We start from the raw sequence: 27,441 nt of genomic DNA on the forward strand, positions 1-27,441 counted from the left end.
ATATTCCCAAATTTCAGCCCGATTTACGATATTATGCATCTCTGTGGATCCACTGGATGTCATTCATAACATTTTTTTTAATAAAAGAAAAAAAATGCCAAGTGTCTGAATAAGAATAGTAACTGCTAGCCAACTAACACTCTGGTGGGAAAACCCTCATGATTCTACAGCATTTTTAAAAATAATTTTACGCAATAAAAAGAGCATTTAAAAAAGGCTGTAAAAGTGACAAATAAAAAAGAATTAAAAACCAACATGAATAAGTGAATGTTTCCACAGCTTCACTGCTTTACATTTTCTCTAAAATGCCATAAAAATTTGAAAAACAAAAGGCCAAGCTTAAGAGTTCTGACAAAAATATTTGCAGCCGGTGTTTTAATGTAAAATGAAGAAAGAAAAAGCTGTAATTAACATGATAATGCTAACACCTGTTGAGTTTTGTCACTCATTTGATGAAAGATGTGATCGTTTTAGAGGACGTAAGTAAACTCTGTTTCACTTACCTTTAATTATGTCGATATGTAGTTTACTTAATTCACAAGTAAAAACAAAAAACTTTCATATAAAAGAAAGAAGTCAAATGATTTTCATTTTTTGAGCGAAGATCGCCCCCGTGTGGTGCCTTATGTGCATCACATCTGACGTCATTACCAAGCGACAGTAAGATGTGCGCGTCCTTCGAGTCTCTCATTGAATCGGCAGCTTGGTTTTTTCTATTTTAATGGAATAACAAGAAGAGAAAGAAGCGGTTAACCGGACAAAAGACGACTCTGGCAGAATTTAATCTTTAATTTAGTGAGTGTTTGTAGAATTTAAATATACTTTGTTTAAATGGGTACATAAATGTTAGCATATGTTATACTTAACATTTTCAATTGTTTTTAATGTGGGTGAAACGATACATTGCGTGTTGTGATAATCGCAATTTGGGGCCAATTATTTTTTAGAATGAGTGTCGTGAAATCACAAAAAGTCAACTACTGTATGGAAGAAATAATGTCTCGCAGAAGAATGCTAAATGATGTATAAAATCTATGTCAAGGGTTGCCATTTATGCTTCAGAATGTTTATTTAAAGTTAAACATTTACCACGTTATTTCGACATAATTAGTGAATAGTGATGTAATTATAAATCATGTATCAAATTGCAATAGGTGTAGTGTGCTGCCAGTTTCACATCTGATTTCACTATGATCTATTGTAAATGATTCAGAGTAGCTGATTGGCCAAGGATAGGGAAGCGTGGACTGAGCTGCTTCGTTTCCTGCCACCATGACCTGGACAGGCAGCAGAGAATGAATGAAATCGCTGATTGGGTGGTGGTCAATGTATTTGTCGTCTGCATGTAAGAAGTCGTGTCAGGCTCTTCGACACATCTTGGACCAGTTTAATTCTGGTTTTTCTTTACAAAAAGCGTTGCTCCCACTAGCATATAATGCATGCCAGCAACTAGTACAGGGGGAATTGTTTTGATGTCAAGTTGCTTACGGCGTTCTTTACTGCTCGCCATTGGATCACAGTCAGGATCAAGTTGTTGACTGTGTTTTCTGTTGTAAGACCCAGCAGGGATGGCGGCTCCAAACGCATCAGAGAGGAAGGCCTGCTGGGACGCCAAGGACCGGCTGTGGAAATGTCTGGATGATAACGATGGCAAAGCTGCCTCCTGCCAGAGTTTGCAGAGCGAGTTTGAAGCAAAATGTCCCGCTCAGTGGGTAAATAAAGGAGGCTCTTTTTAGTGTTTGGTGTGTGTGTTTGTGGCTTTGAAATGTGATAGTTTGTGGATTAAAAGTTGTTTTGTTTTGGAGAAGAATGGCTTTGGAATAGTATGTTTTTCATAAGCATCAAAAACACAAAAGGTTTTCAAATTTTTTTATTTTGTTTAAAGCATAGCATCATTTTTGACTGAATTAAATACTGCTGACTTGTTGCTCATCTTGTTCACTTTTCCCCCGCAGGTTAAATATTTCACCAGGAGGAGAGAGTTTTTGAAATACAAGGAGAATTTGGAGAGCCAAGGCTTCACACCGGCTGAGGGCCCACGGCAGCCTTCCTAATCACTGCTGGCACACAGGACTGTTGAAAGAGCCTCTTTTCAGTCAGGTGACTGAGGATTTGACATTTTCTCGTTTTGCTGCACCTCTGGTTGCCCAGCTTTGTCCTATTCCCAAAGACATGCATGTTAGGTGAATTGGGCACTTTAAATTGACTGTTGGTGTATAGGAGCACATGAATGCATTTTTTCAGCCCTGTGACCAGCAGCATGTCCAGGGTGTACCCTGCCTCTCACCCAACGACCGCTGGGATGGGCTCCAGCTCCCTCTGACCCCAGTACAACTGCACACATCCAGATTAAATGATCCTTCTTGAGCTGCATCTTTATTTGTACAGAGATTAAAGCTGTACTAGGAAGTGGTCTCTCTGACATCATAAACAGTTATGTGAATTTTTTTTTAGTCCAAATCCTGTAATCTGAAGTCTGGTCACATTAATCTGCCAGCCTGATTGCTTTGCCTGTTACTTGAAAATGAGCCCCGAGAATAGTTAAAAGTCTACCTGGCGGCTGATTGCACATGCTCGCAGCACTGATCGATCAACTTTATCGTTTCATATATTTTTGTAAAATATTGCTGAGACAATAAGGTAAAAATTCAAGGTGTAATTGCTGTTTCCTGTAAATAAACTTAAAAAATTGGAATGTTTTGTCATTACAGGCAGAGTTGGAAGTTAAACACCACAGGAAATTTTTGCATCTTACAGTTCATATTTAAACATGCAGACATTTTAGATTACAAATCTGTATATAAAATGCATGTGGCCTCGAGTCAAAGGTCACTGCTGCAACACCACACGCGAATAAATTACACAAAAATAGGTGATTTTTGTTCTACCACATGAAATTTCTGCAAGAATATAGCACACCTCTGGCACTTTTTTCGTTTTGCATAGTACAGAGTATTTTATGGCAGTTCTTCCACCACTGATTAACAGTTTGATTTGACAGTTGATTGAACAAAGTACAGTACATTCCTTTACGCACTCAATCTCCCTTAAATGTCGTGGCTCACTGTTCTGTTGCACTGCAGCCTTGCAAGCTGGTGTAGTTTGTGCACATCAACCCTGGTAAACAAAAATCAAACACTTCTGGAGATGGAAGTTTAAAAAAAATAAAATAAAAATCTGAAGCTACTGTTGTAGCAAGCAGCTAAAAGGTATGTGTGTGGAAATGCAAATTTATAGTGCTACAGGGGGGGACTAAACTACCCTCAAACCCCAGAGGGTAAAACTGCTAATCAGAACAATGCATTGGTGTTTTTTGATTAAAAAGGTCAGACTGGCCCCCGTTTGACTTGCTGTTGAAGTTGAGTTGGGGTGTAAGTAGACAGAGACCTCATTTACACTATTAAAAAAAAATGAAATGGATACTGCTCTCCACACATGGTATTTCATGTAAGAAGACTTAACATCTCAAATTTACACCTCCAAATTTGGAAGGGGCAGGGGGCTACAAATATTTTCAGTGATTGTAGTTGTACATGAAGTAATTTATACCAACATTCATATAGTGAACATGGCACATTGGGGGTGGGGGGGGGGGGGTGGTAACTGGACAGTACCCTGACTGACAACTATCACTGCATTAAGGAGGTGGTTCACTCTCATACATGCATACAGTAAAATTTGTCCTCTGCCTTTAACTCGCACTGGACAGCCACAGTCTGGCACCCGGGACCAACTCCAGATGTAGAGATGCTGCCTTAGCCAGGGGCAGACCCTAAAGAAGCATGTTTTTGATTTGAAACCCACGTCGACGGAAGATGCAAACTCCACACAGAAAGGTGGGAAGTGATCCCACGACCTTCGTGCTGTGAGGTATCAGTGCTAACCACTAATCCAGCGGGCCGCTGCTTTATCACAACCTATTAATAGTCAAATGGATCAGGTCAACTGCACAGTTTGATATAAATCTGCTCAACATTTGATGTATTCTAGAAACTTTGATCTCTGTGTGAAAAAAAAAAAAAAAAAATTTAAAAACAAACCAAATTCCTTGACAAATGAATCCATCTTGCCTGAATTTATCCCGAAAGCATAGTTTCCATTCCAACACCTTTTTGGTTCACTACATTTTCAGCAAATCCCAATAAAGAGACAAACACAACCTGTGCATTATGAACTCAAAAGCTTTTCAACTGGCCGAATGATTTGTGGCGTGGATCAGACAGTAAGTCTTTAACATTAGCAGGGTTAAGGGTTCGATTCCCAGCAGACACCTGTGTTAACAGCTCTATGACTAAAGGCAGCACTGGTGTAGCGAGCACCATGTTAGCAGTGCGACAGCTGATGGTATTGGCTTTGAAAATGCCACTCAAAAACAAAAGTTTAAATGTAACAAAATTTGCAGGTAGCAGCTGAAACGTTAAGTTTGGTTTTAAATCTGGAAAGGAATCATGCCAACTCCTCTCTAAACACAGGACATCAGTACAGTCTGTAGCACTAGTGCATACAGTACATTCATCATCATAGATGCCTCTCTTTTGTGCAATTCATCCCATGGTTCCACGCTGTACAATGTGAGCATATTCTTCAAAATTCAAAATCAGCTCACATCTGTAAATACACACCAGTACATTCGGTTTAAGTGCAGCAGATGAGGCTTGTCTATAAAAAGGTACAAGCTCTAATCAAAATCCTCACAGTGCAGCTCTCAGAACATTCATTTGTGTAGCAGCGTCAAAACTGCACTTGTTTTCAATCTTAAATTCAAGATGAAAATATGTAGTTAAAAAAAAAAATAAAAATCACTAAGGCAGTAAAAACAAATGTTTTAGTTGGAGCTCCTCAGAGGTCACTTGTGCATATATTCAGTATTCAGCAACAGCGCCTCCTTATGACCAATAAAAACTTTTTTTTATATATTTGCACGAGTCGACCGGCCTTCTCTTCACTTTTTTTCTCCCTCTATACTTCTTCCTCTTCATGATCCAATTGCAATCTCTGAGCAAGACCATCTGGCCACTTCACCTCACACCCATTTTTGAGACCCAGTTGTGTCAAAAATCCTTCTGCCGCTGGTCCTGCCCTCTGGTGGTTATAAACTGCCGGTGATGTTCCCAGTCATCGCCCACACTGGGAACTCTGTGAGGTCAAAGAGGGAAACCCCCCACGTGGTAATGGCCAGCATCACAACCGCCACGCCGATCAGGTTGACCCCAAAACCGGCTTTCACCTGGAAGTGAGGACAGAGATCAGGACATAGAGGTGATTAATGCCGGACAAGAAACAAAACCAGACTGAGGTCTCTGGAAATATTAGCTTAAAGGATTTCTTTTTGTTGGGGGGGACAAAAAAACAAAAAAACTTTGTGCAGGTGCAGGACGAGGACATGTTGTCTGGACTGTGTGCGAGTGCTGTACCATGTCGCTGATCTGCACGTGGCCGTAACTGAAGACAATTGCGTTGGGGGGGTTCCCCACTGGAAGCATGACCCCGAAGGACACACACATGGTGGCGGGGATCAACGTGTGGAGGGGGTTGATGTTCAACGTCTCCGACTGGAGAGAGCAATGGGAGAGAAGGGAAAATAAAAAAAAATATCGCCTTGGTGTTCTGTGTGACATCATAAAGTCAAGTCAAATTTACTTATAAGGCACATTTAAAAAAAAATAACACTGGTGCTGACCAAAACACAGAACAACTAAAAGTTATTTAAAATTACAGTCAAGTGGTTGAAATAAGAATATGACAAATAAATATAAGTCTTAGTTTATTCTGGTTTTAAAGCTAAAGTAAAAGAATAAACCTTCTAATGTACATGCATGGTCCACTTTATTAGGTACACCTGTTCAATTCCTTAACACAAATGGCTAATCAGCCAATGACATGGCAGCAACTCAATGCATTTAGGTATCTACACGTGGTAAAGACGACGTGCTGAAATTCAGTGACTTTGATTGTGGCATGGTTGTTGGTGCCAGATTGGCTAGTTTGAGTATTTCAGAAAGTGCTGACCTACTGGGATTTTCACACATACAACCATCTCTAGGGTTTACAGAGAATGGGCCAAGAAAGAAAAGCTATCCAGTCAGCGGCAATTGTGTGGATGAAAATGCCTTGTTGAGGTCGGAGGAGAATGGGAAACTGCGTGATGCCATCATGTCAATATGGACCAACATCTCTGAAAACCGTTTCTACATCTTGTTGAATTTATGCCCTGAAGAATTAAAGCAGCTCTGAAGGCAAAAGGAGGTCCAACCTGGTACTAGCAAGGTGTACCTAATAAAGTGGCTGTTGAGTGTAAATGGGTAACTTGGTCCGATGTTTTGTGGCAGCTACCATAAAACCACAGTTCAACATCAGTCTCAGCACCACCAAAAGCATCTGTTTAGAGAACAAGATTGGGAAAATCCTAGTAAGTCAAAGCTTAGTCACTTAGAGAAGAACGGGGTAGTGGTGGTGGAGCTGGTGGCATTTCCCACCTTGTATCTTTTAAAAGCCTTGACTAATTCCAGAATCAGTGTGCTGAGCCGTGTGTGTCGTACCAGTGTGGACAGGATGGGTAGGAACACAGTGAGAGTCGCTGGGTTGGAGGCGAACTCTGTGACTACAGACACCAGCAGACAGGCCAACAGGGTGACGCCCCAGGGAGGAAGACCGCTCATGGGCTCCAGCTGTCTCCCAATCCAAACTGACAGGCCCGACACCTGCACACAAAACGCACGAAAAGCTTCACTGGCTGCCGACACTGCAGCCCCTCAACTGATTTTACAGTTTGTGTGTGGTTGCTGAATAGCAGTGCCACAGTCTAGTCCAAAGCTGCTTCCATGTCAAGACAGCTTACGGTTTCTGAGCTTCTTACTGGGAGGCAAGCTCAGTTACCTCAGTTACCACCAGGCTCGCAAACTGCATGCCACTTTTTATTAAGCACCGGAAGTCCTGAGCCTTGTGAGATCCTGGACATTAATTTTCACAGCTAAAACCACATGCGTTGTACCTTGCAGCCAGCGGCCAGCGCGTAGCCCCCTCCCACGAGTATGACAATCTCCCAGGGCATCAGCCTCTGGAAGTCCTTCCAGGTGATCATGGGAGCCAGTGGGTCAGATTCAGAGTCTCCATCTGATAAATTTAAAAACACAAAAGTATATAATACACAGCTGGAATGTGTGGTGACTTTCTATTTATTGTGTGTTGCCGTTTCAACAGTTTCCAATCAAAAATGCAATTTAGATCAAATTAAACTGAATATAATAATGTTATTAAGAGTTGGGGGTAAACACTTTTGTCAACTCCAAACAACTGAACATCATTTTTATGTCATCTGTTTATCTGTTAGTATTTTAAATTACATTGTGAAATCTGACCTTTTGGGGGTTAGAGTGGTACCACAAAAACAGTAGTGCAGCTTTTGTGCTCCAAAGTGTTGCCCAACTGTAGTGTCACAACAGTGCTTGAGCTTTACCTGTTTTTCAGTCAGCAGTGTATTTTATAACCTAATGCTCCTGGTATTAATCTGCCTGCACAGGCCTCCTAAAGCAGGAGGTGAAGTATAGAATTACTGCCATCAAGATCAGATTTCAAACTGATCTTTATAAATCCAAAAGCTGAGGTGGATGCTGGACATTTTCCTTCTCAGACATTTGCAACATGGTGCACATAAAAGCTAATAATCTCAATAATGAGAGCAGAAATAATTGTGACCCATCTCTGTGATACTGTAAAAATGAAGGACAGATGTGGATGTGTCAGGTTTGCAGACATATGCACTCTCCAAGCATAGTGTACTTTTATATTAGAATTGTAGATGATCTATGTGTGCATGTAAATATGAAATAGCTGGACAATCCATTATTATTAAAATGGAAAAAACAAAATTAAAGGCACGTTTTCATTTGCAAGGTAAGATTTTTGCAAAACTTGGCAGGTATGTAGATTCTAACCTGCATAAAAGGACTACAGACGGAAAAATACCCCTTTGCGAGGATGGAAACGTGCACACTCCTGACCTTTATCTCTGCCGCTGGAGGAAGAGGAGAAGGGGCGTTTGGCCGGGATGAGGAAGAGAAGGAAACCCAGGAGGACAGACACTGTTGCATCAGTTCTGTAACCTTTCCTAACAAAAATATAATATGAATTATAATGACAAACACCAATTATATGTACAATACGCTCTCTTTAATAATCTGAATCAACACGTGTCATTTGGCTACATACTTCTCAAACAGAGACGTCCAGCCAGGCACGAACCCCGGTTCTCTGGTGAACCACAGCAGAGTCATGAGGATGAAGAAAACACCCGTCACCACCTCTGGGTAGCTGCAGCACACAAACAAAGAGGTCACGAGTAAGGATTACACGAGCCAGAACCTGACGGCGCCGCCGTGTCACATCTGGGCGAGTAACTGACCTGTGCTCCACCCCCAAAACACTCACATACCTGATGGGTCCCAGTTTTGCGTACTCCTCATGGATCCTCTTCTCTGACATCATCTCTCTCTGAGTCTTGCGTTTGTTACTCAGCGAACACGTGTCCCTGAAACTGAACACACAGCGGCAAACAACAGGAGTCCAGAGTCAACGACCAGCAGCCAAAGGTCACCGCGTACACGCAGCGCGACTATCGTGAGTCCATAATGATAAGATGGAGTTAAAGTGACCCACTGCTGCTCCTCAAGAGTGGACAAGAATGCAAACGCTGATCTAGCGGTGCTGACCGTGCACAGACTCACTTGCAGCCGAGGAAGAGGAAGTGGAGCCACAGCCAGGTGAGAACCAGCATGATGATGGCGATGGGGAAACTGAAGATGAACCACGTCCCAAAGTTGATCACCTTTGCATTCGGATAACGACTGGAAGGAAAAGCAAAGTGTCATGATGTTTACCGCCATTATCTGCCAGAAGTCAGTCATCACGTCTCCGTTTCACTTTAAATCAGTACCGTGTGAAAGGTTGCATTTTAAAATTTCAATCCACCACTTGATCGATGAATGTGGATTTTTACGTTCATTTGTGATTCTAGAATGCGACCAGGTCAGCGAAGTCTGTCTACAAGAACCCAAAAGTCTTCATTTTAACCATTTCCTCCCCCAATACTTGACCAGAGTTGTTTGCATGTGTGGGGTTTTGTTGGACTATGAATCGCCCTCGACAGCTGGAGAAAACGACCATTTTTTGGACTGGAAACCGCCAAGTTGTACATCCCCTGACTCCCGCTGACATTTTGTACAGGCCAGTGCAGGACAATAAAGGATTAAATTAAAAATAAAAGCCCATCTCCAATGCAAAATTGTTTTGCAGTGGAGAAAAAGACAAAAAAAAAAACCACAAACTTTTCTAACAAAAACTGTCCACTCTGAAATATGTGCTTTGACTGACAGCTGTTGTTCCTCCCAGCGTCTTCTCTTTGCACCAGCTGACTCCCCACATTGATACAATGTGAAACAGAACATGTAGGCCTCAGTTTGTATGTCAAGTGCTTATCATAATAAATAAATAAAAAAAGTCCATTTGATGTAAACTCATCACACAGAAAGGGGGGGGGGGAATCTATTTAAGTTTGAGAAATTTAGTTTGTATATGAAGTTTAGGTAACAGTGTATGAACTCTGGTAAAAGATGACATTCTAACCTTCAACTCACAGTTCACTCCAAATGTCCCCATTCTTTAATATGCAGAGTTGAGCTTATCTGAGAGAAAAGTGCAACAGACTGATAAAGACATCATGTTGTACTGTGCCACTGACTGCATTAATAAAGGTTATGATCCACAGATATTGAAAGAAAAATGACATGAAAGATGATCAAAATTCACCTGAAGTTGGGCAAAAAACAAAAAAAATGATTAAAATAAAAGGCCCATAATCAGAGATGAGCCTTTATCCACACAGTTTGTAAAAACAAGATTCATCTGACATGGTTTAAAGTGTGAATTTATGATGATTGTGCAAAAACCTTGGATTTATTATATTTTGTTGTTGGACTTATCCTGCCATTCAGAAATGAATGAAAATGATTATTCATTTAAAAATGCTACTTAGTTTGAGTGTTTTTGTTAGATTTAAGACTTACCACCCCCCCCCCCCCCCAAACACACACAAACTCAGGGCATTTGTCCAACAACGTGCGACATGAAGGAGACCATTCTGCCAGGCTTAGTGTAGCGGCTGGAGGAAATCTGTCAGAACTGTGTAGGCTCATCAGTTTGATCTCAGATCGAGATACTGAGTTTTTTGGTGGATAAAAGGTCTGTTTATTGAAAATTTTCCACACTACACAAAACATAAATGTACATACAGTACACTGGAGCTAATCACCCAACACACCAGTCTACTAATCCACCCGCCAGACCAGACCTGTTAAATTACAGTTTGTCTTTCTGTACTCCAACTGTAGAGTAGAAATGCACAAACCGACAAAATAAAGATACTTGAGCTCTGCGTTCCAAAGGTCACATAGCTTTTTCTCATCATGCACCTTTTCTGTGGAATAGTCTGCCCACTGAGACACAGCAGTCTGTACTAGGGGAGCTACGACCACTACCTTTGCGCACCCCCCACCCCCAGGACTAACCCAAACCAACTTTTTTAGGTTTCTTAGATGACCCCAAAACACAATCAGGATGTTCCCAAAAATAAAAACTGGCCTCAAGCCAGTTATCCAAGATGGCCGCCAAAATAGGGTTTTTCACTAAAACACCTTTAAACAACATAAATATCGCAGAGATTCAATTATAAGGGTCTATTGGCGGCCATTTTGAATCTTAAACCCATGAATGAATTTAGTTTAGGCACAAATGAGTTTGCTGTGACCTGCAATGGTCTTCCCATTGAATCTCTGTGATATTTAAGTTGTTTATAGGTGTTTTAGTGCAAAGGTAGTGGTCGTAGCTACCCTTGTATTGACTCTGCGGTGTTTTTTAAAATTCAGATTAAAGATTCGTCTGCTCTCCATTTTATAATTGACATTGACTTACTTATATTGAATCTTGCTTTCCTTCAGTTTTCAATTATTGCCATTACTGGTGGAGAAAGTCTCATATGAAATGGATGTAATGAAAGCCCCAGTGAACATTCATAACAAGGCAAACGCTCAATTCTACTACCTCAAAACACAAAATCCTGCTAATTCATTTGTACGTACACGTAGGTGCAGGTGTACCTACGTGTTGAACTGCTCAGCAAAGATGAGGTTGGTTGACGTGCCGGTGATGGTGATGAGTCCGCCGATGGTTGCAGCGTAGGTGATACTCAGTGACAGACATTTGCAGACCATGTGATCGGTCTTTGTTGGATACTGAGAGTCTCTCCTCATCTTCACCCGCTTCACATTTGGAATTTCAATCGCAACCTAAGAGAAAGAGTTGTAGAATGTTGTAAATGACTGGAAGTGTTTCTCAATTTTTTTGAACAGTGTGTACGTATGTATGCGTGTTGAAAACCTCAGGCAAGTGTCCATTTGTGAGTTTGATGATCCCTTGGCTCAAGTCTGGCCTAACTGCCAAACCATTTGGTTCCCCAGTCTGCATGTCAGAAACAATTTTCACTTACATGCATTTTCCCCCCCGACTTTCTTTGCATCCTCTCTTAAAATTAATCCTAGAGAGGACTCACCTCCTTCAGTGTAGAAAGCTCCTGATTAGGGATGCTGCTGCTGGATGACATAAAACAGCAAGATGAGGAGAATTAAAACAAGGTTCTAACTATTGCTGATAACTAAAAAGCTGTGACAATTTTTTTTTCTAAAGTAACATAACCAATATCTATACCATCCATGAGACAATATACATGTTTTATTTAGTTTCACTTTTGATACTGTGTGCTTCTTACCCTGTGTGCTGGTATACAATGCTACTGGAACCTCCATTTCCCTGAGGGAGTCTTCCCAAGGGATCAATAAAGTTCTACCTAATCCAATGAAGCCACTGCTTTAAAAATATAAATTTGACTGCCCATTTTTCTGTCAACATATGCACTGATACTAGTCTTAATCTAAACTAACTAGTCTTTGTTTAGACTCATTTAGACTTTTGGTTTTAAATTAGGCTCAAAACTTCGGTCCTATTAAGATCTTTATTCTTTCTATTCAGGTCAAATTGGTGACAACACTGTGGCGCACGTTAACCTCATACAAACATCCATACCTGTCACTGTGACAGAGAAGCTCCATCTGGTTTTTGTCCAGGTTTTCTTCTTTGTCTGAAACACCTGAAGACACGCACATGACATTTGAGCATTTTAAAGACTAATAATAAATAACTTATCAAGTTTATGTTCATACCGCTGTCATCCTCGGGGCTGTTGCTGGTTTCCGAGTGGTGGTGAACGTCGGCCAGGCCAGTGCAGATGAGCTGCTGCAGGACAGCCTCTGCTATAGGCATCACCATGGCGGTGGTGGACGTGTTGCTGAGCCACATGGACAAAAAGACGGTGCAGCACATGAAGCCCAGCACCAACCTGGCTCAGAGACACATGCACATTGTTTAAGCGTTAGTGCCCATTTTTGTGAGCCTTTGACTTTTGGAATAAGAATAATTTGTTCTGTTCCCACTTTGTGAAATCACAGTGAAGCTGTTCTGTACTTCAGAGTAATAGTACACAATATTGCAACAGATCTTGTACACTATTCCATGAGAAAGTACAGTATCAAGAGCATTTATTGCACCTTCTCTTATCTCGGAAATCTTGCCCATTTTCTACATACAGTGCTTCCAGAAAGTAGTCAGTGTTCACATTTTCACATTTTTTTATGTTATAACCTTATTTTAAGATGTATGAAATTAAATTTAAGATTTTTGCAAATTTATAAAAAACAAAAAACCTAAGAAATCACATGCACATAAGTATTCAAAGGCCTTTCCTATGAAGCTCAAAATTGAGCTCAAGTGCATCCTGTTTCCACTGATTATTATTGAGATGTTTCTACAGCTTAACTGAAGTCCACCTGTAGACCTCCGAGACAGGATTGACTTGAGGCACAAATTTGGAGAAGGGTACAGAAACATTTCTGCTGCTTTGAAGGTCGTAATGAGCAGAGTGGACTCCATTATCTGTAAATGGAAGAAGTTCAGATCCACCAGGACTCTTCCTAGAGCTGGCTGCTCGTCTAAACTGAACGATCATGGGAGAAGGGCCTTAGAACCTGGTGGTCACTCTGTCAGAGCTCCAGCATTCCTCTGTGGAGAGAGTAGAACCTTCTAGAAGGACAACCATCTCTGCAGCAATCCACCAATCAGGCCTGTATGGTACAGTGGCCAGACAGAAGCAACTCCTTAGTAAATGGCAGCCTTCCTGGAGTTTTCTAAAAGGCACCTGAAGGCTCATACGATGAGAAACAAAGAGGAATGGGCAAAACTGCCCAAAAGGCAAATGGGAAAAGGGATGGGCAAAACTGCCAAAAGATAGGTGCCCCAAGCTTGTGGCATCATATTCATGAAGACTTTAGGCTGTAATTGCTGCCAAAGCTGCATCAACAAAATATTGAGCAAAGGGTGTGAATACTTATGCACATGTGATTTGTTAGTTTTTAATTCATTTGCAAAAATTTTAAAAAAGCTTTTTTCATGTCATTATGGGGTGTTGTGAGTACAATTTTGAGGGAAAAATTTAATTCATTTTGGAATAAGGCTTGTAACATGACAGAATTTGGAAAAAGTGAAGCGCTGTGAATACTTTCTAGATGCCCTGTAAAATTATGGTATTTTATGAAAAGAAAACTTCCAGCACTCACTGGCGATAGAGAGAGAGAGGAAAAAAAAAAAAAAAAAAGTTCAATAAGTTGAACTACTTCGAGTGCCAACGGCATGTCACCATGTTCCTACTGGCTGCACCATGCCAGCAGCTAGACACTTCCCCAAAGAAGTGAACATAAATTATAGATGGCAAAGCTTGAAAGGAATCCTCTCTTCAACTTATCCTGGAGTACAGCAATATGTAATAATCCACTATCAAAAGTATGTGCCTTAAATCAAGTTCATCAACTTCTATATGTAGGCTTTTAGTGCTGAAATATAACTGCAGTGGTTGACTTCAAATAAAAATCAGTGAGGAAAAAAAAAAAAAAAAAAAAAAAAAAAAAAAAAAAACTGCTGCTCAACAAATGTTTATTCATTTCTGCAACAGTTCAGCATGTTTGTGCATTCAATAAACACAAAACTCAACAAACATGTAAATATGCCAATGCTGCTCACATGCCAGGTTTGGCTCCTGCGACCATCACCATGCGCAGAGCGATGCGTTTGTGCAGGTTCCACTTCTCGATGGACGCCGCCAGGCAGATGACACCAATTAGCAGGAGAGTTGTGTCTTTGCAGTACTCTGCTGCAACCTGGATGCACACGCGCGCACACACACCCCATTTGCAAAGAGGAGATAATTGATTCCTACTTAAACTTATCATGAAACTGTCCCCTGAAGGTTGCGCATAGCACAGTGCAAAAAAAATGTTCTGCAGAAGGGACTCATATGTGTGTACTTGTCACAGTTTGTCTAAAATGACTTAATCACATTCCCACATGGATAACAGGAGGAGCAGCCTGAACAAATGTGGGAATAAGAAGAAAGACCAGATTTATGTAGAAATGTAGTTTGTAGATCCAATTCAAATGAATCATAAAATTAGACTGGATCAAAATCCTGATTCAAAACGATATAAAAAGTTTAAAAATAATAATAATCAATCTGCATAAAAAAGGGAATTTAATTTTTACATAAAGTTGTATCCCATCAATCTTCCTTTTCTCAGATTCCGTCTCTGTACAGCAGTAGCTCAGTGGGATAAGGAGTTTGGATACCAAATATGTAGACCTGGGGTCAATTTCCAGTCACACTACATCTGCATTTTCCTCGTTCACCCAGTTGTAAGTTACCAGCTTTGGCAAGAGAAGTAACCTTCAATGGACTGTTCCATCCAGGAGGAATTGCAGACTCATCTGCTTCACGCTCTGGAATCTGGACACAAGTACCAGTGGGACTCAAGGTCTAAATAGGATTTACTTCTCTGGGTGACATCATGGCACTAAATCATCTTTGTAGAGTCTCTTTTCTAGTTTCACATATTAATATTGTATTTCTACTACTAGTATTCCATTTCTCTGTATGTACAGCACTATTGTCCATTTGTCATTAGGGTTCTGCTCATTCAGTGGGAGAGTCCAAAGCAGCGGGTCATATGCTTTATGACAATTCAAAGGCCTCTGTGACATTCTCTAGTTTCATGATGCAAAAATAAGATTTTTGAATTAACTGGAAGCAAGAGACATTTGACAGGAAGCCAAAAGATACATAATAAAGCCAGAAAAGGAGCAGCGGTATGGTTTCCTTTTGTGTTTCTAGCTCTTATACAGTCTATGATTCTTTCCTTTCAGATCAGCACTTACAGTTTTCCATTTGTTCTTTCTAATCTGCTCAACTTCCCACCTGCAGCATTCACAGCGTTGTGTAAGCCTCCATCTCCTCACCTCACCCAAAACCTGATTTCTGTCAGCTGGACACATTCACATGCAGGCTGTCATTTTAAACAAGAAACTTGCACATGGCAGGAAAATGTGACCGTTCAAGTCACAAAAAACCCTGAATACAGGATCAAAGCAACAAAGATCCATTTGCAGTGATAAGAAAACAAGCTCAGAATCAGCTCTTTGATAATGAGTCTTTTACCCCAGATTGCAGGATCAAAGCAAGACAAACTAATGAAAACATAAGCTTGGCAAGGTTTAAAGATTAAATAATTAGTGATCAGGATCAAAGCTCAGCAAAGATTCAGGAATCATCACTTTGATCTGGAATAGACGAAGGGTGAGTGATTACGATCCAACAATGGTACAGAAGAAATCAAAGAAATACCCTCTCAGAGTACAGAGAGGCAAACAGAGCACCTTTAGTCTCTTTGTAATGAAGCTGTGGGACAACCTATTTCCAGTCAGAAGGGGTCTGACATTTTCCCCATCTAAAGCATTTACAAAATGTTCCAGGCTAGTCGTGTGTAACATTCTAGTTTCTCAGCTCAGAAGTTTAAAACAATGGAGTTCTAAACCTCTGGTCTATGGACTTTATATTCAGACACATGGTTTGGCTAAAACTGTTTACAAGCTTTGTAAATTCCTAACCCAATCACATTCCCTTTCATGTGGACTTTGCCTGAGTTGCCCTGGTGGGAATAAGTACACTCATACCAAAGACCACAATAACCAAACAAAACTATGATCGGTTGTGTAAATACTTTAATTTCCCTTAAGGTTAAGCATCATCTTGCTTTTTATTTGGGTCTGGCCAGTAACTGTCCTCCAGTTACTATGGGCCATGTGATCAGTACATAGATTCTAAATCTGTCATTTAAGGTTCTTAGTCATTCATCTGGGTTTCAGATAACTACACTGGACTTCTTGATAGACTTCATGGCCTTCCAGCACTCATCCAATCATCTCAGTTTCTTCAGAGCAAGCCTGAAGAAGCCAGTGGATGGGCTGTGAAATCCTGAAGACCAACAAGAAGTCAAAATAACAGGCAAGACTGAGATCATTTGGAGATATGCAGAGGAAGCATGTGGGGTATATCAGGAGCAACATGTTGAAGATCAAGGCACCAGGCGGGAGGAGAAGAGGAAGGCCAACAAGGAGTTTTGTTTGTATCTGGTGAGGCCAAAGAAGATTCAGAGGTCACAGTGAGATGAACCCACATGGTGAATAAAGAATGGAATCAAATTGATTGCATATATTTTATTAACAATATTAAATCAGATGAATTGTTTTTGGCTAGTTGGTGGTCAGGTCTCCTTGTCAACATTTCCTACTTGATACAAGATGATCTTGTATCCCCCCCCTTTTAAAACCAATTAATGAAACATTTACAACTACCTTTGTTTACAAATGAGGGATCACAGAGTAAAAACATTGCATAAATCCTCTATGTTGGAAGTTACAGGCAGCTTTGTCACATGAGGTATACGGCTCACATTTTATGTACTGCTGATAAGAAATGCAGAGTTTTCTACTTCAGTTAAGCTTGGTGACTGATTGGGGGGGGGGGGGGTTATTACTGTCAAAAGGTAAGTCCCTTCAGATGCTCCCTTGTCCCCCCCCACGGTCACCACAACAGATACAAGGTGGATCTGCATGTTGATTTGGCACAAGTTTTACACCGGATGCTTTTCCTGATACAAACTCCACATTACATGGAGAAATATGGCAGGGGTGGGGTTTGAGCCAAGTGCACTAACCACTTGGCCACCACCCCTGCAGGGCTGGGAAATGTATTACTGGGAATACTGATTAATAAAAAAAAATTTGTACTAAAGGAGACAGAAAGCTTGACATGCCATCATTAAAATTGTCATATCCATCAACAACTGTGGCAAACTTAAACTAGAATTGGCATTCAAAGTACAATATTTGCCATTTATGTGCTTAACATAAATTAATGCAAATTATTCCTTTGGGATTCAGTGATACGAGGGGCAAGAAGTTTTAAGCCTGACCCAGGAAAAAAAAGTAGGATGTGGTTCTTCATGTTCTGCCTTCTGAGAAACCCAGACTTCTTAAGAATGTGTGAAGTTTTGACTCACTGGGTGCAATGCTCAGAAATGTTGGTTTCTGTTGATCACCGTCTGCCGTGGTTAAGGGGGGGGGGGGGGGGGGGCACCACCCCCTGCCTCCTCCATTGGCAGGATTCCGCAACAGGGACTGAAGCCAAACCAAATTTACAACTCTGCACTCACATGTGCAATAAATAATTTTTCTTACCCCATCGGGTATTATAGTAGAATTGCACCCTTTTATTTGTAACACAAGTAAATAATCAATTTTACAGCCAGTTTTCTTCATACAAGTCAGGGGATGGACACACATTTCCAAAATCATTGAATAGGTCTTGGACTTCATTTACATCGTCATTAAGAAATACAAACTGTGGTACTGTATGGTCAAACTGTCTGGAGGCTGCAGTGAGGAAAGCCACCAAGACAACCCTGAAGTTACACACTTCTGTGGCTGTGACAGGAAACATGCGTAGAGTGCGAGTTTTGCATCGCCAGTGATACAGCTTCATGTTGAAATGGTACAGAGGAATTTCTTGAAAGAAAAAAAAAAAAAAAAAAGTTAAAGTTCAGATACAGTTTGCCAGAAGGCACATGGGAGAAGAAAGCCTAGATTTGATCTGTTGTATGAAAATCCATCTCTGCTCCATTCCACTATGAAGCTGTGACTTAAATTAAGATGTGGAGTAGCTCAAGGAGTCACAAACATTCAGGCATCACTGCATGAGAGCTTCTGAAGTTATTGAACTGCAAACTGATAAACAGTTTCAAAACGTACATAGCGTAACGGTGAAAGATTTAAAGTTGAGGGTATTCAATGAAGGGAAGAAAAAAAAAGCAAAATCTTCTGAGAATGATTTGTTTTCCTTCTAGTGTGTTTACAACTGTAAATTAAAATCAAACACCACATTTGACCGATTTATCAAGTTATAAATCTCTTTACAGAAAGAACAGAAGAATGAACTTAAGCAGAAAATCTTGTTGAATGAACTGCTCAGAACAGCAAGAACTCACAGCAAACAATAAACAAAGTGAATGTTGGGGGGGCATGTCCTTTCAGGACAGGGTGAGTTACAAGCCTCCAGTGGAGTACACAAATAAAGCTACAATGAGTTCACAAAAGTCACTGAAAGCTTGGTTCTTGGCCATGAGCCCGGACACTCGCAACCTCGACATTCTGATCTTACTCAGGTTCTTCAAAGCACCAACCAGAACATTCACTGATTTTAACAAAGATCACAGCATCATCAGCAAAGTCAGAGTTTGAGGACCATTCCTTGTTAACTATTACACCAAAGTCACTGGACTGGATGGGTCCTTGCAACACAGTCTACAAGTACAGAAGAGAAAAGGGACTGGAACATAACCCTGAGGGACACCAAGGTTTACCAGAAAGTGTATACACCAATTACCTCACAATTCGTGTACAGTTTCTGGTCTCACCTCACTGGACTTTAGAACCCCAAACAGTGGGTAAAGGAAAGCAGGAACCAGAGCAGCAGCACCCAAGGGAACAACCTCAGACACCCAGTAGACCGCTGTAACCATCAGCACGTATCCACAGCATGCCTCCTGTCAGGGGGAGAAGATAAACAAATGCTTCATCTCTGATTGCATGATATGTTATTGAAAAGAGAGATCAAACCATCGCAACAGACAATGCATCAATTCAAATATACGCAGGTATTTTATGGATAAATCTAATGTTTGCTTTTGATATATTTGTGTTCAAACAAGCAGCCAGCTGATGTCACCATGCCTTTCTCTACTCAGATTGGTCACTGACATGTGCTTCCCAGCATCCCTCGCGCAAGAAAGGAGAAGCCTCCACATTATCTATGACATCGCTATGGTTGCCATCATAGACGGTATAGGTTGTTACCGAATAGGCTGTTTATTTATATTTTTCTCTGTTCAGGAGAACCATTTATTTATTTTCCATCATATTGGCAATGTCATATTATGAATCCCCTATTTAAAGGCTAACAATAAAATTATAGTGGTGCTAAAGAAAATTATTTTATGACTTAAATCTTAGAAAACCCAAAGGTTGTACACCTTTAATGAAAATAAACAAATAACATGAAGAGTCTATAGATTTGCATGGATGAGAATACTTAAAAAATAAACAAACAAAATAAAAAATTAAAAAATTCAAATAGATTTGTTATTTCTAGATTTCTATTATAAGCCTTCTTGATATTACTGCAAGTAATTTATGTAAAAGCTCATTTGCTTTTAACAAATTGTTTGCTTACAAATATTTCCTCCTTTACGCTATACTTTGATAAAATACACACCCCTTTATTTGTATTTAAAAAAAAATACTTTCTCAACGTTGACAAAATCAGAAAAAAGTGTACTTGATAAACCAGACATATCTGCTTGCTGTGATTCTTTCTAAGTAAACAGTGAAGCAGTTATACTTCAGCGTCAACACAAATTGCACCAACATGGATCTCCTATTATGGGGTAAACTAACCATAATTTAAGGTGGAGATAATCCATCCAGACTCAATACTTTCCGTGAAGGCTTGAGCTTCCCCACCGCAGCATCCACGCTACTAGCATATGCGAAAACAAAGTAGTTCCATCTCAAAATTTACAACAACATCAAAATTTAATATACCAACAATGTGGACATTTGGAAAGGGAAATTTGCCCCCCAATTTCTTGTTTATCAGTCAAAATATTTAGTTATGCCGTATAAACCTCAACAACAGAACGCAAGAACAGTTTGAACGCACATTTTCAGCCATTCTCACAACCAAAATTAAGTCAAAGTTTCACACAAGGATGGGTGTCAACATCTTGCTCAGTTGATATCATCTTGAAACATTCATTGGAGTAGCCTCGAGTTGACACTGTCCAAGAGTCCAAAAATATTAGCTAGCTGCAGTAACACAATCTAGTTTCACAAACCACTGCTGGACTACAAGACTAAACTCTGTGTTCATGAAAAACACCGCAATTTTAGTGCAGTTTTTAAAATGGAAGTGATTAGCACATATACTGTACAAACTAACTTATCTAGCAAGCTAGTTATCCACTTACTGGCGAGCCAAAGTTATGCTTCTTGCCAACAATCAGAATATGTTTCCACCACAAAGCAAACATACAAAATACCATCCAGTGGCTTATAAACAAATATGCACGCATTTAAAACAAAATCAGGTTTATTCGACGTATATTTTGCATCATACGTACACCATAGATTTACATGGAGGAGCCGCGACAGACATTTTGGCTTGTTTTCCCAATAACAACTTTAGTCAGTGGAGTAGTAAATAAAATTTTTAATACCAGAAATCATTCACATAGTTTAGTCAGTTCATATCACAAATGGTGTTAATCGATGTATGCAAGATATTGTTAATGAACAAAGGACAAAAAGTCTCCATAATGTAGAAGTGTGCAGTATGATAACACTTACTTTATACCAAGAAGATTAATCACAGAGCAAATATCTAGCATAATTTCAATTCTTCGTGCCGTTCTTGACTATTAATTCGGGAAGGACTCGAAGTAGACCCACTGCTTCTTTGCATCAAAAGGAGCGAGATGAGGTGGACCTGACCTGACCTGAATGAATTTATTTATTTGTCACACAGACTGAACAATAATAATAATAATAAAAAAAAAAAACTGATAAATAAGACAATTCAACAATGAACTTGTGACCGAAAGGGTGTGGGCAGAAGCAAAGCTTATAAAGGCCCACCCCTTATATATACACGAGGTCTATTAGAAAAGAAACCGACCGTTTTATTATTTTTTTTTTTTTAAACTATATGGGTTTGATTCATATGTTTTTACGTCAGCCAAGCTTGAACATTTGTGCGCATGCGTGAGTTTTTCCACGCCTGTTGGTGACGTCATTTGCCTGTGACCACGCCTTGTGGAAGGAGTGGTCCAGCCGCCTCGTCGGATTTTCATTGTCTGAGAAGTTGCTGAGAGACTGGCGCTGTGCGTCATCAAAATTTTTTCAGAAACTGTGAGGCACATCTGAGTGGATACCATTCGAGAAATTAAGCTGCTTTCGGTGAAAATTTTAATGGCTGATGAGAGATTTTGGATTGTTTCTATCGCTGTAAGGACTTCCCACGGAGCGGGATGTCGCGCAGCGCTCCGAGGCGACGTCCTAATCCTGTTACAAGCTGAAAACCTCCAAATTTAAGCCTCTGTTGACCCAGGACGTCGTGAGAGAACAGAACTTTCAGAAGAGGTCGGAATCAACAGTTTATCCGGACATTCCACTGTTAAAGGAGATTTTTTTAATGAAAGACGTGCGGATGGATTGGCGCGTCGGCTCGCAGCCGGCGCCACATGAAAAACACCTCCGTGTTGATAACCATTTGTAAAATCCAGGCGGCTTTTGGTGGCTTTCAGTTGAGTGAGTATCTGAGAAATTGTTTAACAGCAGGGCATGTTCCAACTTGTCCTTAAGGCTTCCAACGGAGGTGTTTTTCCTGTGCCACCGCACCGCGCCGGCTGTGAGCCGACGCGCCAATCCGTCCGCACGTCTTTCATTAAAACAAAAAAACAAAACAAAAAAAAAAATCTCCTTTAACAGTGGAATGTCCGGATAAACTGCTGATTCCGACCTCTTCTGAAAGTTCTCTGTTCTCTCACGACGTCCTGGGTCAACAGAGGCTTAAATTTGGAGGTTTTCAGCTTGAAACAGGATGACGTCGCCTCGGATCTTTCATCAGTTTTACAGCTGACAGTCTGATTTTTGTCTGAAAATGTTACAAAGGCCTATTGATTGTCTCATCAGTTCCCCATGTTATCTGCAGAAAGGAAAATGATAGGCAGATTAGGTTACAACAGACTGTAGGTATCGTCACTAAACCAATCAGCACAAGACTAAATGGGCATTATAACATCCACAGTCCAGGTTAAACTCCCATTTTACTTTGAAAGATATTTCAAGAAAATTAAAGTGTTAAATAGCATTCAAAACTGTAGACTAGAGCCCGACCGATATGGATTTTTTGAGGCCGATAATGATATTTGGATGAAATGTGGGGAGAATGTAATCGCAAAGTTATTACAAACAGCATCCTTATAAACTTACTTGTATGCTTTTGTCAGCCGATCAGTGCAGTGTAACGGCAAACTACGGGGGTCGGTGATGAACACATTTAAGCAGGGGTGTAAGCAGCTCTCAGTTGAATGGAGTCAGAGCTCCATCTACTGGACAAACAGTGCAAGGACATTTTACATTGCCGACAAATATTATTTCAGTAACTGTTCTGTTTATGAGAAATTATCGGCATTCTATCGGCAAAATTTCGTCCGATAGAGAGTACTTGGAAAAGGGCTTGTATCAGCCGATAATATCGGCCAGCCGATATATCGGTCGGGCTCTACTGTAGACTGAACAAGCTGATCCCACTGTGATGTGCAGATATGAAAACTTTATTTGCACTGAAAATGTGTCTGAAGTGTTCAATATCACCAGCAAAGACTGTCTTATCAGGAATTTTTTTGTATATATAAATCCGGAGGGGGACAGATATCACCCTGCCCATCAATCAGTCCTCAACATCACCTTCTAAACTGATTGGTGGCCTTCAATAAAACTTCACTTTGTCTGAGCACTGCCATTTCACACTTATGCAAGCTGAAAGAAAACCCAGCTTGGGTATTTTTGGCACCCACCAGGTCTTCCTCTCTCCTCTTTTGCCCCCGTGACAGCGTCCAGCAGATGTTCTGTTCCGCTGCAGCTGGACGCCCGACACGTTAACCGACCCCTGCCACATTCCTGACAGTCTGGGGTCCCTTGTGACATAAGCAAGCAGCCACGCGGGGTTAAAATCCAGCAGCACGGCGATTTATGTAACGTAATTGCTGGGATTGTTTCTCTTTTTTTTCCCTTTTCACACTGAAGTTTTTTGTTCTTTCTTTGCCCCATCCTGTGTCGCCTGCTTCTGCCAAACCTCCAGGACTCCTGGCAGAACAGCACCAAGCCACAGAATGCTACAACACCACAGCAATAATGTTAATAAGAACACACATGCTACACTACCTCACTTAGAGACTGATAAGAGATCAACACTTTTCTGTAGATTGGATTTGTGCTCAGTGAGGTAATCTTCTTGTTCTCAAAGGATCTGTCCCCAAAAAATGTGCACGGCGACACAAAGCGGACTGAACGTGATCCTAACAGGACTCGTCTCGCCGTTGTGCCCGTCCCATCGACAAGCCGTGACATCTCTGCACACACTCCGCTCAGCTCAAGTCCACATCAGCATTCATCAAAGCAAAAGACAGTACGTCTTTTCAGCTCGCCCTCACATACACACATCAAAATCCACTCCAGGACTCAACAGCTGCAGTCTGGATCCTCAACAGCAACAGCAGAACAACAATAAGAAGGTACCAATTAAATCTAAGTCATCTGACACTAAACTAACTTAAACTAAATTACAGAAACAGTTTTTTGGTGTATCGACCCATTTTTAACTGCGTCATTAACAACGGAGGAGGTCCCAGCCTCATTATATCTAAATTCTGGGTCTCCTGGTGTTGCTTCACCAGCTGCTGGTGACCACATTAGTAATCCCTGTGCTACTCTGTTGGTTTATTGCTGGGAACTAGTGCTTTATGTGCTGTTAGTTCCGGCCTATTGATTCTGCTTTCTTTCTCTCGGTTTGAGGTGCCGTTGCCACGATTTAAGCCTCTAGTTTGATGCTGCCTGCTGGACCCCTGGCTGAAAGCCAGATGTATACTTACCCATGACTCCAGCCCAAATGGACGCTGACTTACAACAACCTACAATTGGACTTTAGTACCTGGTTTTGATTTGCATATTTGATCATTCTTTATCTGATTTTAGTTACCATTAGAATGGCCTAAGCAGTAAGTCACCTTTGAGTCTGATCTGCTTGAGGTTTCTTCCTCCCCCCCCCCCCCCCCCCCCCCCCAAAAAAAACAACAACACCAACAACAAAACCCTTACCACTGTGGCCTATGTGCTTCCTCGGGAGGTTTGATAAGGTTAGCCCTTGCCCATCTGAAGCACCTTGGGGCGACTTATGTTCTGATTTGGTGCTACATAAATAAATTGAATCTACTGTTTTCTTCCACAGGTAAACTAACAATAGATAGTGCAACTCTTTTTGCTCCAGCTCAAATCTAGAGATATTTTGGTGTCAAGTGTCTGAATGCTGTTTGTATTAGAATGCACGCGTTTGTGTTGTCCAGGTGCAGAGACAAAGTGTCTGTAGGACCTGTGAAGTATCCTGAACAGCTGTTGTTGGTATGTTGGTATGGGCTAAAAAAAAAAAATTAAGTTAAAGGAATTGTAACAGAAATGGTGTGGTTGGAAAGAGCCTATAGAGACCCTCAAAATGGTGTTTAAATATTTGTTCTCTGTCACATATGAAGAAAGGTGTGAGCATTTGAAGGTCAGAAGATCTTGGTAATTTACGTCTGTGTGCTTAAGGGAAAAACACCAGAAAGCTGTGCCCGGTGTCTCATTGTTTACATTTCAGAATGAGGGTACTCTGTCAAACCTAATTATTATCTCATTTACATGTGTGATTTGCAACAATCCACCACATAAACACTGTTTTCTGAAAGTAGCTTCCAAGCTAAAAAAAAAATTTAAATAAAAAAATAAAAATTGCTATTTTGCCATGCGTCAGGAAGAGCATCAGGCATAAAACTTGTGCCAAATCCCAATGTGAATCTGTGCTAGATCTGTTGTGGAATAACCTCAAAATCATTGCACTCTCAAAATTGACCGCACTTCCTGTGTCAGAATGTGGCTCTAAACCACAGCAGTCTTGCAAATTAGTTGAGCTTAAAATCATAAATGTATAAATTTGTGGGCAAACATTAAAACAAATGGTAGGTCTTGTGAATCTGCCACACAGACCTGATATGGCATCCAAGCCAGTAGTTTGACACCCCTCATTTAAAGTGTTGAAGGACCCCAGTGAGCACTAAATGTAATTTCAACTTTGATTTTTGGTTTAAATCTGGGTGATATTTGTCTGAACATCTTTCCACCAACTTTTTAACCAGTGAAAATGCAGATAACATTATTAATGTGTCACAAATGCAAATTTTATTTAATCAAATGGATAATTTGTTCAATTGAAGCTTTAAACAGATGATATGGAGTGTCGCCTAAAGAACTCGGTGTGTGGCTTTGACAAAAACAAGTAACACCATTTCAATTTTTTATATTGAAACAGTTGTTTTTATTCATAATTCATTCATTACTGAGAAAAAGTGTACAGCAGTACATAAAACAAATCACATCTTGGAGAAATTAAAGTTTACTTCTTGACACTTAATAATTTTATGTAAATATTTAATATGCAGAAAAACAACCCCCAAGGAGCAATTCAAACACAATGAACAAGTTTCAATAACTTTATCATGTACGGTGTTTTTTGTTCTTTCTAAACTCTTATGATGACCGAGTATGTACCAAGTTGCAGTTTGTTTGTTGTCGTTTTTTTAACCAAAAAAAAATATGGGTCATTAATTAACAGTTCTAAAAGGGAGCATTTTAAAGTTGAATAGACTTTTAAAAAAATGTGAAAACACGTTGAAAACAAGTTGTAAAGTGAACATTTATTCAGCGTCTTCTTGGTTTTCGACGGGATTTAAACAGCTAGCTTGTAAATGTAAATACGGACGGGACTTGCTAACTAGCCTTCAAAATACTTATATAGCAAATTGTATAGGTTGGGAAAAAATAGGCGAAAAACGTCTTTACAAAAAATAAATAAATAAAAAGAACAAATAAAAAATAAAAATGCTGACTGAGAAGCATCAAATAAATGTTGTAGAACTGTGTTTAATTTTGTTCCATTTTTTCGTGCTGTACTCACGCTGGTGGGGTGGATGAGCGGCAGCGGAAGCAGTGACAGGGGGATGAAGACCACCAGGATCAGCTTCCTCGCCTTCCACAGCTTCTTGAACACGTCCATCCTGTCTGCGGCCTCCAGCCTCATGTGGAACCCAGAGCTCTGAGCCACACCGCCCGTTGTTAATCCACGCACCGCGCGTGCCTCGCTGTTTGGAGCGCAGGTGAGACGGCGCCATATTTATCGGACGAGATTGATATGCTAATTAGTCGAGCAGTAGCTCCGCCCTGTGTGGCGATAAGACGGCCAATCACAGTTCAGTAAAGTTAAAGTTTTCAAGACTGGGGAGTGTGTGAGTGCGCGTGTTGGACCCACAGTCCGGGGGAGGGGGGGGAGCGAAAACAGGGACTTTACAGAAAAGTAAAAAATATATATAATGATTAAATACTTTAAGGTCTAATGGAATGAATCAATAGATAAAAATTGCAAGATTAAAAAAAAATAAAATTAAAATAAAAATAATAAAAAAAACTGCAAGATGTTATAATAGATAGATAGATAGATAGATAGATAGATAGATAGATAGATAGATAGATAGATAGATAGATAGATAGATTTAAAGTGTAGTTGCACACTGACATCTAGAGGAGTAGGTTAGTCAGTGCAAGCCCATGTGTTTTATTTGCTCATATTTTATTCTTAGAAATATCAGATGATATGAGAATGACATTGCATACATATGCATATGTATGCAATGTCATTATCAGATATATATATATAAACTCAATGGTATGGCTTAAATTAATAATTTGAAATAAAAAAAAAGGCAAAATAAAAAATAACCAAATTAAGTAAAGGTGTTTTTATTTCAAGGCACTGCAAACAGTGACTTTTGCATTGCTCTCTCTCTCTCTACACACACACACACACACACACACACACACACACACATATATATATATATATATATATATATATATATTACTCTTGAATTGATGTATGTTATATTTTAAGATAATTTATCCGTTTTGACTTCCATACCTTTGTTCATCATGGCAGGTAAAACGCAATTCAAAAAGCATTTCTTAATATAT

General features: G+C 40.2%; 2 protein-coding genes across 5 annotated transcripts; one reads left to right on the top strand and one right to left on the bottom strand.

The window, feature by feature from the left end:
* The first annotated feature begins 619 nt into the window (after window positions 1-619).
* On the top strand, window positions 620-3,142 carry LOC117503995 (cytochrome c oxidase assembly factor 6 homolog). 2 transcript variants are annotated; one of them, XM_034163333.1, is made up of 3 exons: window positions 620-773; window positions 1,558-1,712; window positions 1,956-3,142. In XM_034163333.1, the coding sequence occupies exons 2-3, from the start codon at window positions 1,569-1,571 to the stop codon at window positions 2,052-2,054; spliced, it is 243 nt and encodes an 80-aa protein (XP_034019224.1). In that variant the 5' UTR covers window positions 620-773; window positions 1,558-1,568; the 3' UTR covers window positions 2,055-3,142. The 2 variants fall into 2 exon arrangements, with proteins under 2 accessions (XP_034019224.1, XP_034019225.1); XM_034163334.1 differs by having other exon boundaries at window positions 643-795.
* A 1,896-nt stretch (window positions 3,143-5,038) lies between these two features.
* slc13a4 (solute carrier family 13 member 4) lies at window positions 5,039-26,574 on the bottom strand. 3 transcript variants are annotated; one of them, XM_034163422.1, is made up of 17 exons: window positions 26,372-26,574; window positions 18,963-19,091; window positions 14,179-14,315; window positions 12,270-12,445; window positions 12,133-12,196; window positions 11,914-11,916; window positions 11,603-11,645; window positions 11,431-11,511; window positions 11,155-11,339; window positions 8,724-8,843; window positions 8,432-8,533; window positions 8,209-8,310; window positions 8,001-8,107; window positions 6,992-7,113; window positions 6,540-6,701; window positions 5,415-5,552; window positions 5,039-5,227 (listed from the first exon to the last, which is right to left on the bottom strand). In XM_034163422.1, exons 1-17 carry the CDS (start codon window positions 26,492-26,494, stop codon window positions 5,090-5,092), a joined length of 1,932 nt encoding a protein of 643 aa, XP_034019313.1. In that variant the 5' UTR covers window positions 26,495-26,574; the 3' UTR covers window positions 5,039-5,089. The 3 variants fall into 3 exon arrangements, with proteins under 3 accessions (XP_034019313.1, XP_034019315.1, XP_034019314.1); XM_034163424.1 differs by having other exon boundaries at window positions 5,090-5,227; window positions 12,270-12,394; XM_034163423.1 differs by lacking the exon at window positions 11,914-11,916 and having other exon boundaries at window positions 5,090-5,227.
* Between the last annotated feature and the right edge of the window lie 867 nt (window positions 26,575-27,441).

This window comes from Thalassophryne amazonica, chromosome 22 (assembly GCF_902500255.1).
Source record: "Thalassophryne amazonica chromosome 22, fThaAma1.1, whole genome shotgun sequence".
NCBI classification, from domain to species: domain Eukaryota; kingdom Metazoa; phylum Chordata; class Actinopteri; order Batrachoidiformes; family Batrachoididae; genus Thalassophryne; species Thalassophryne amazonica.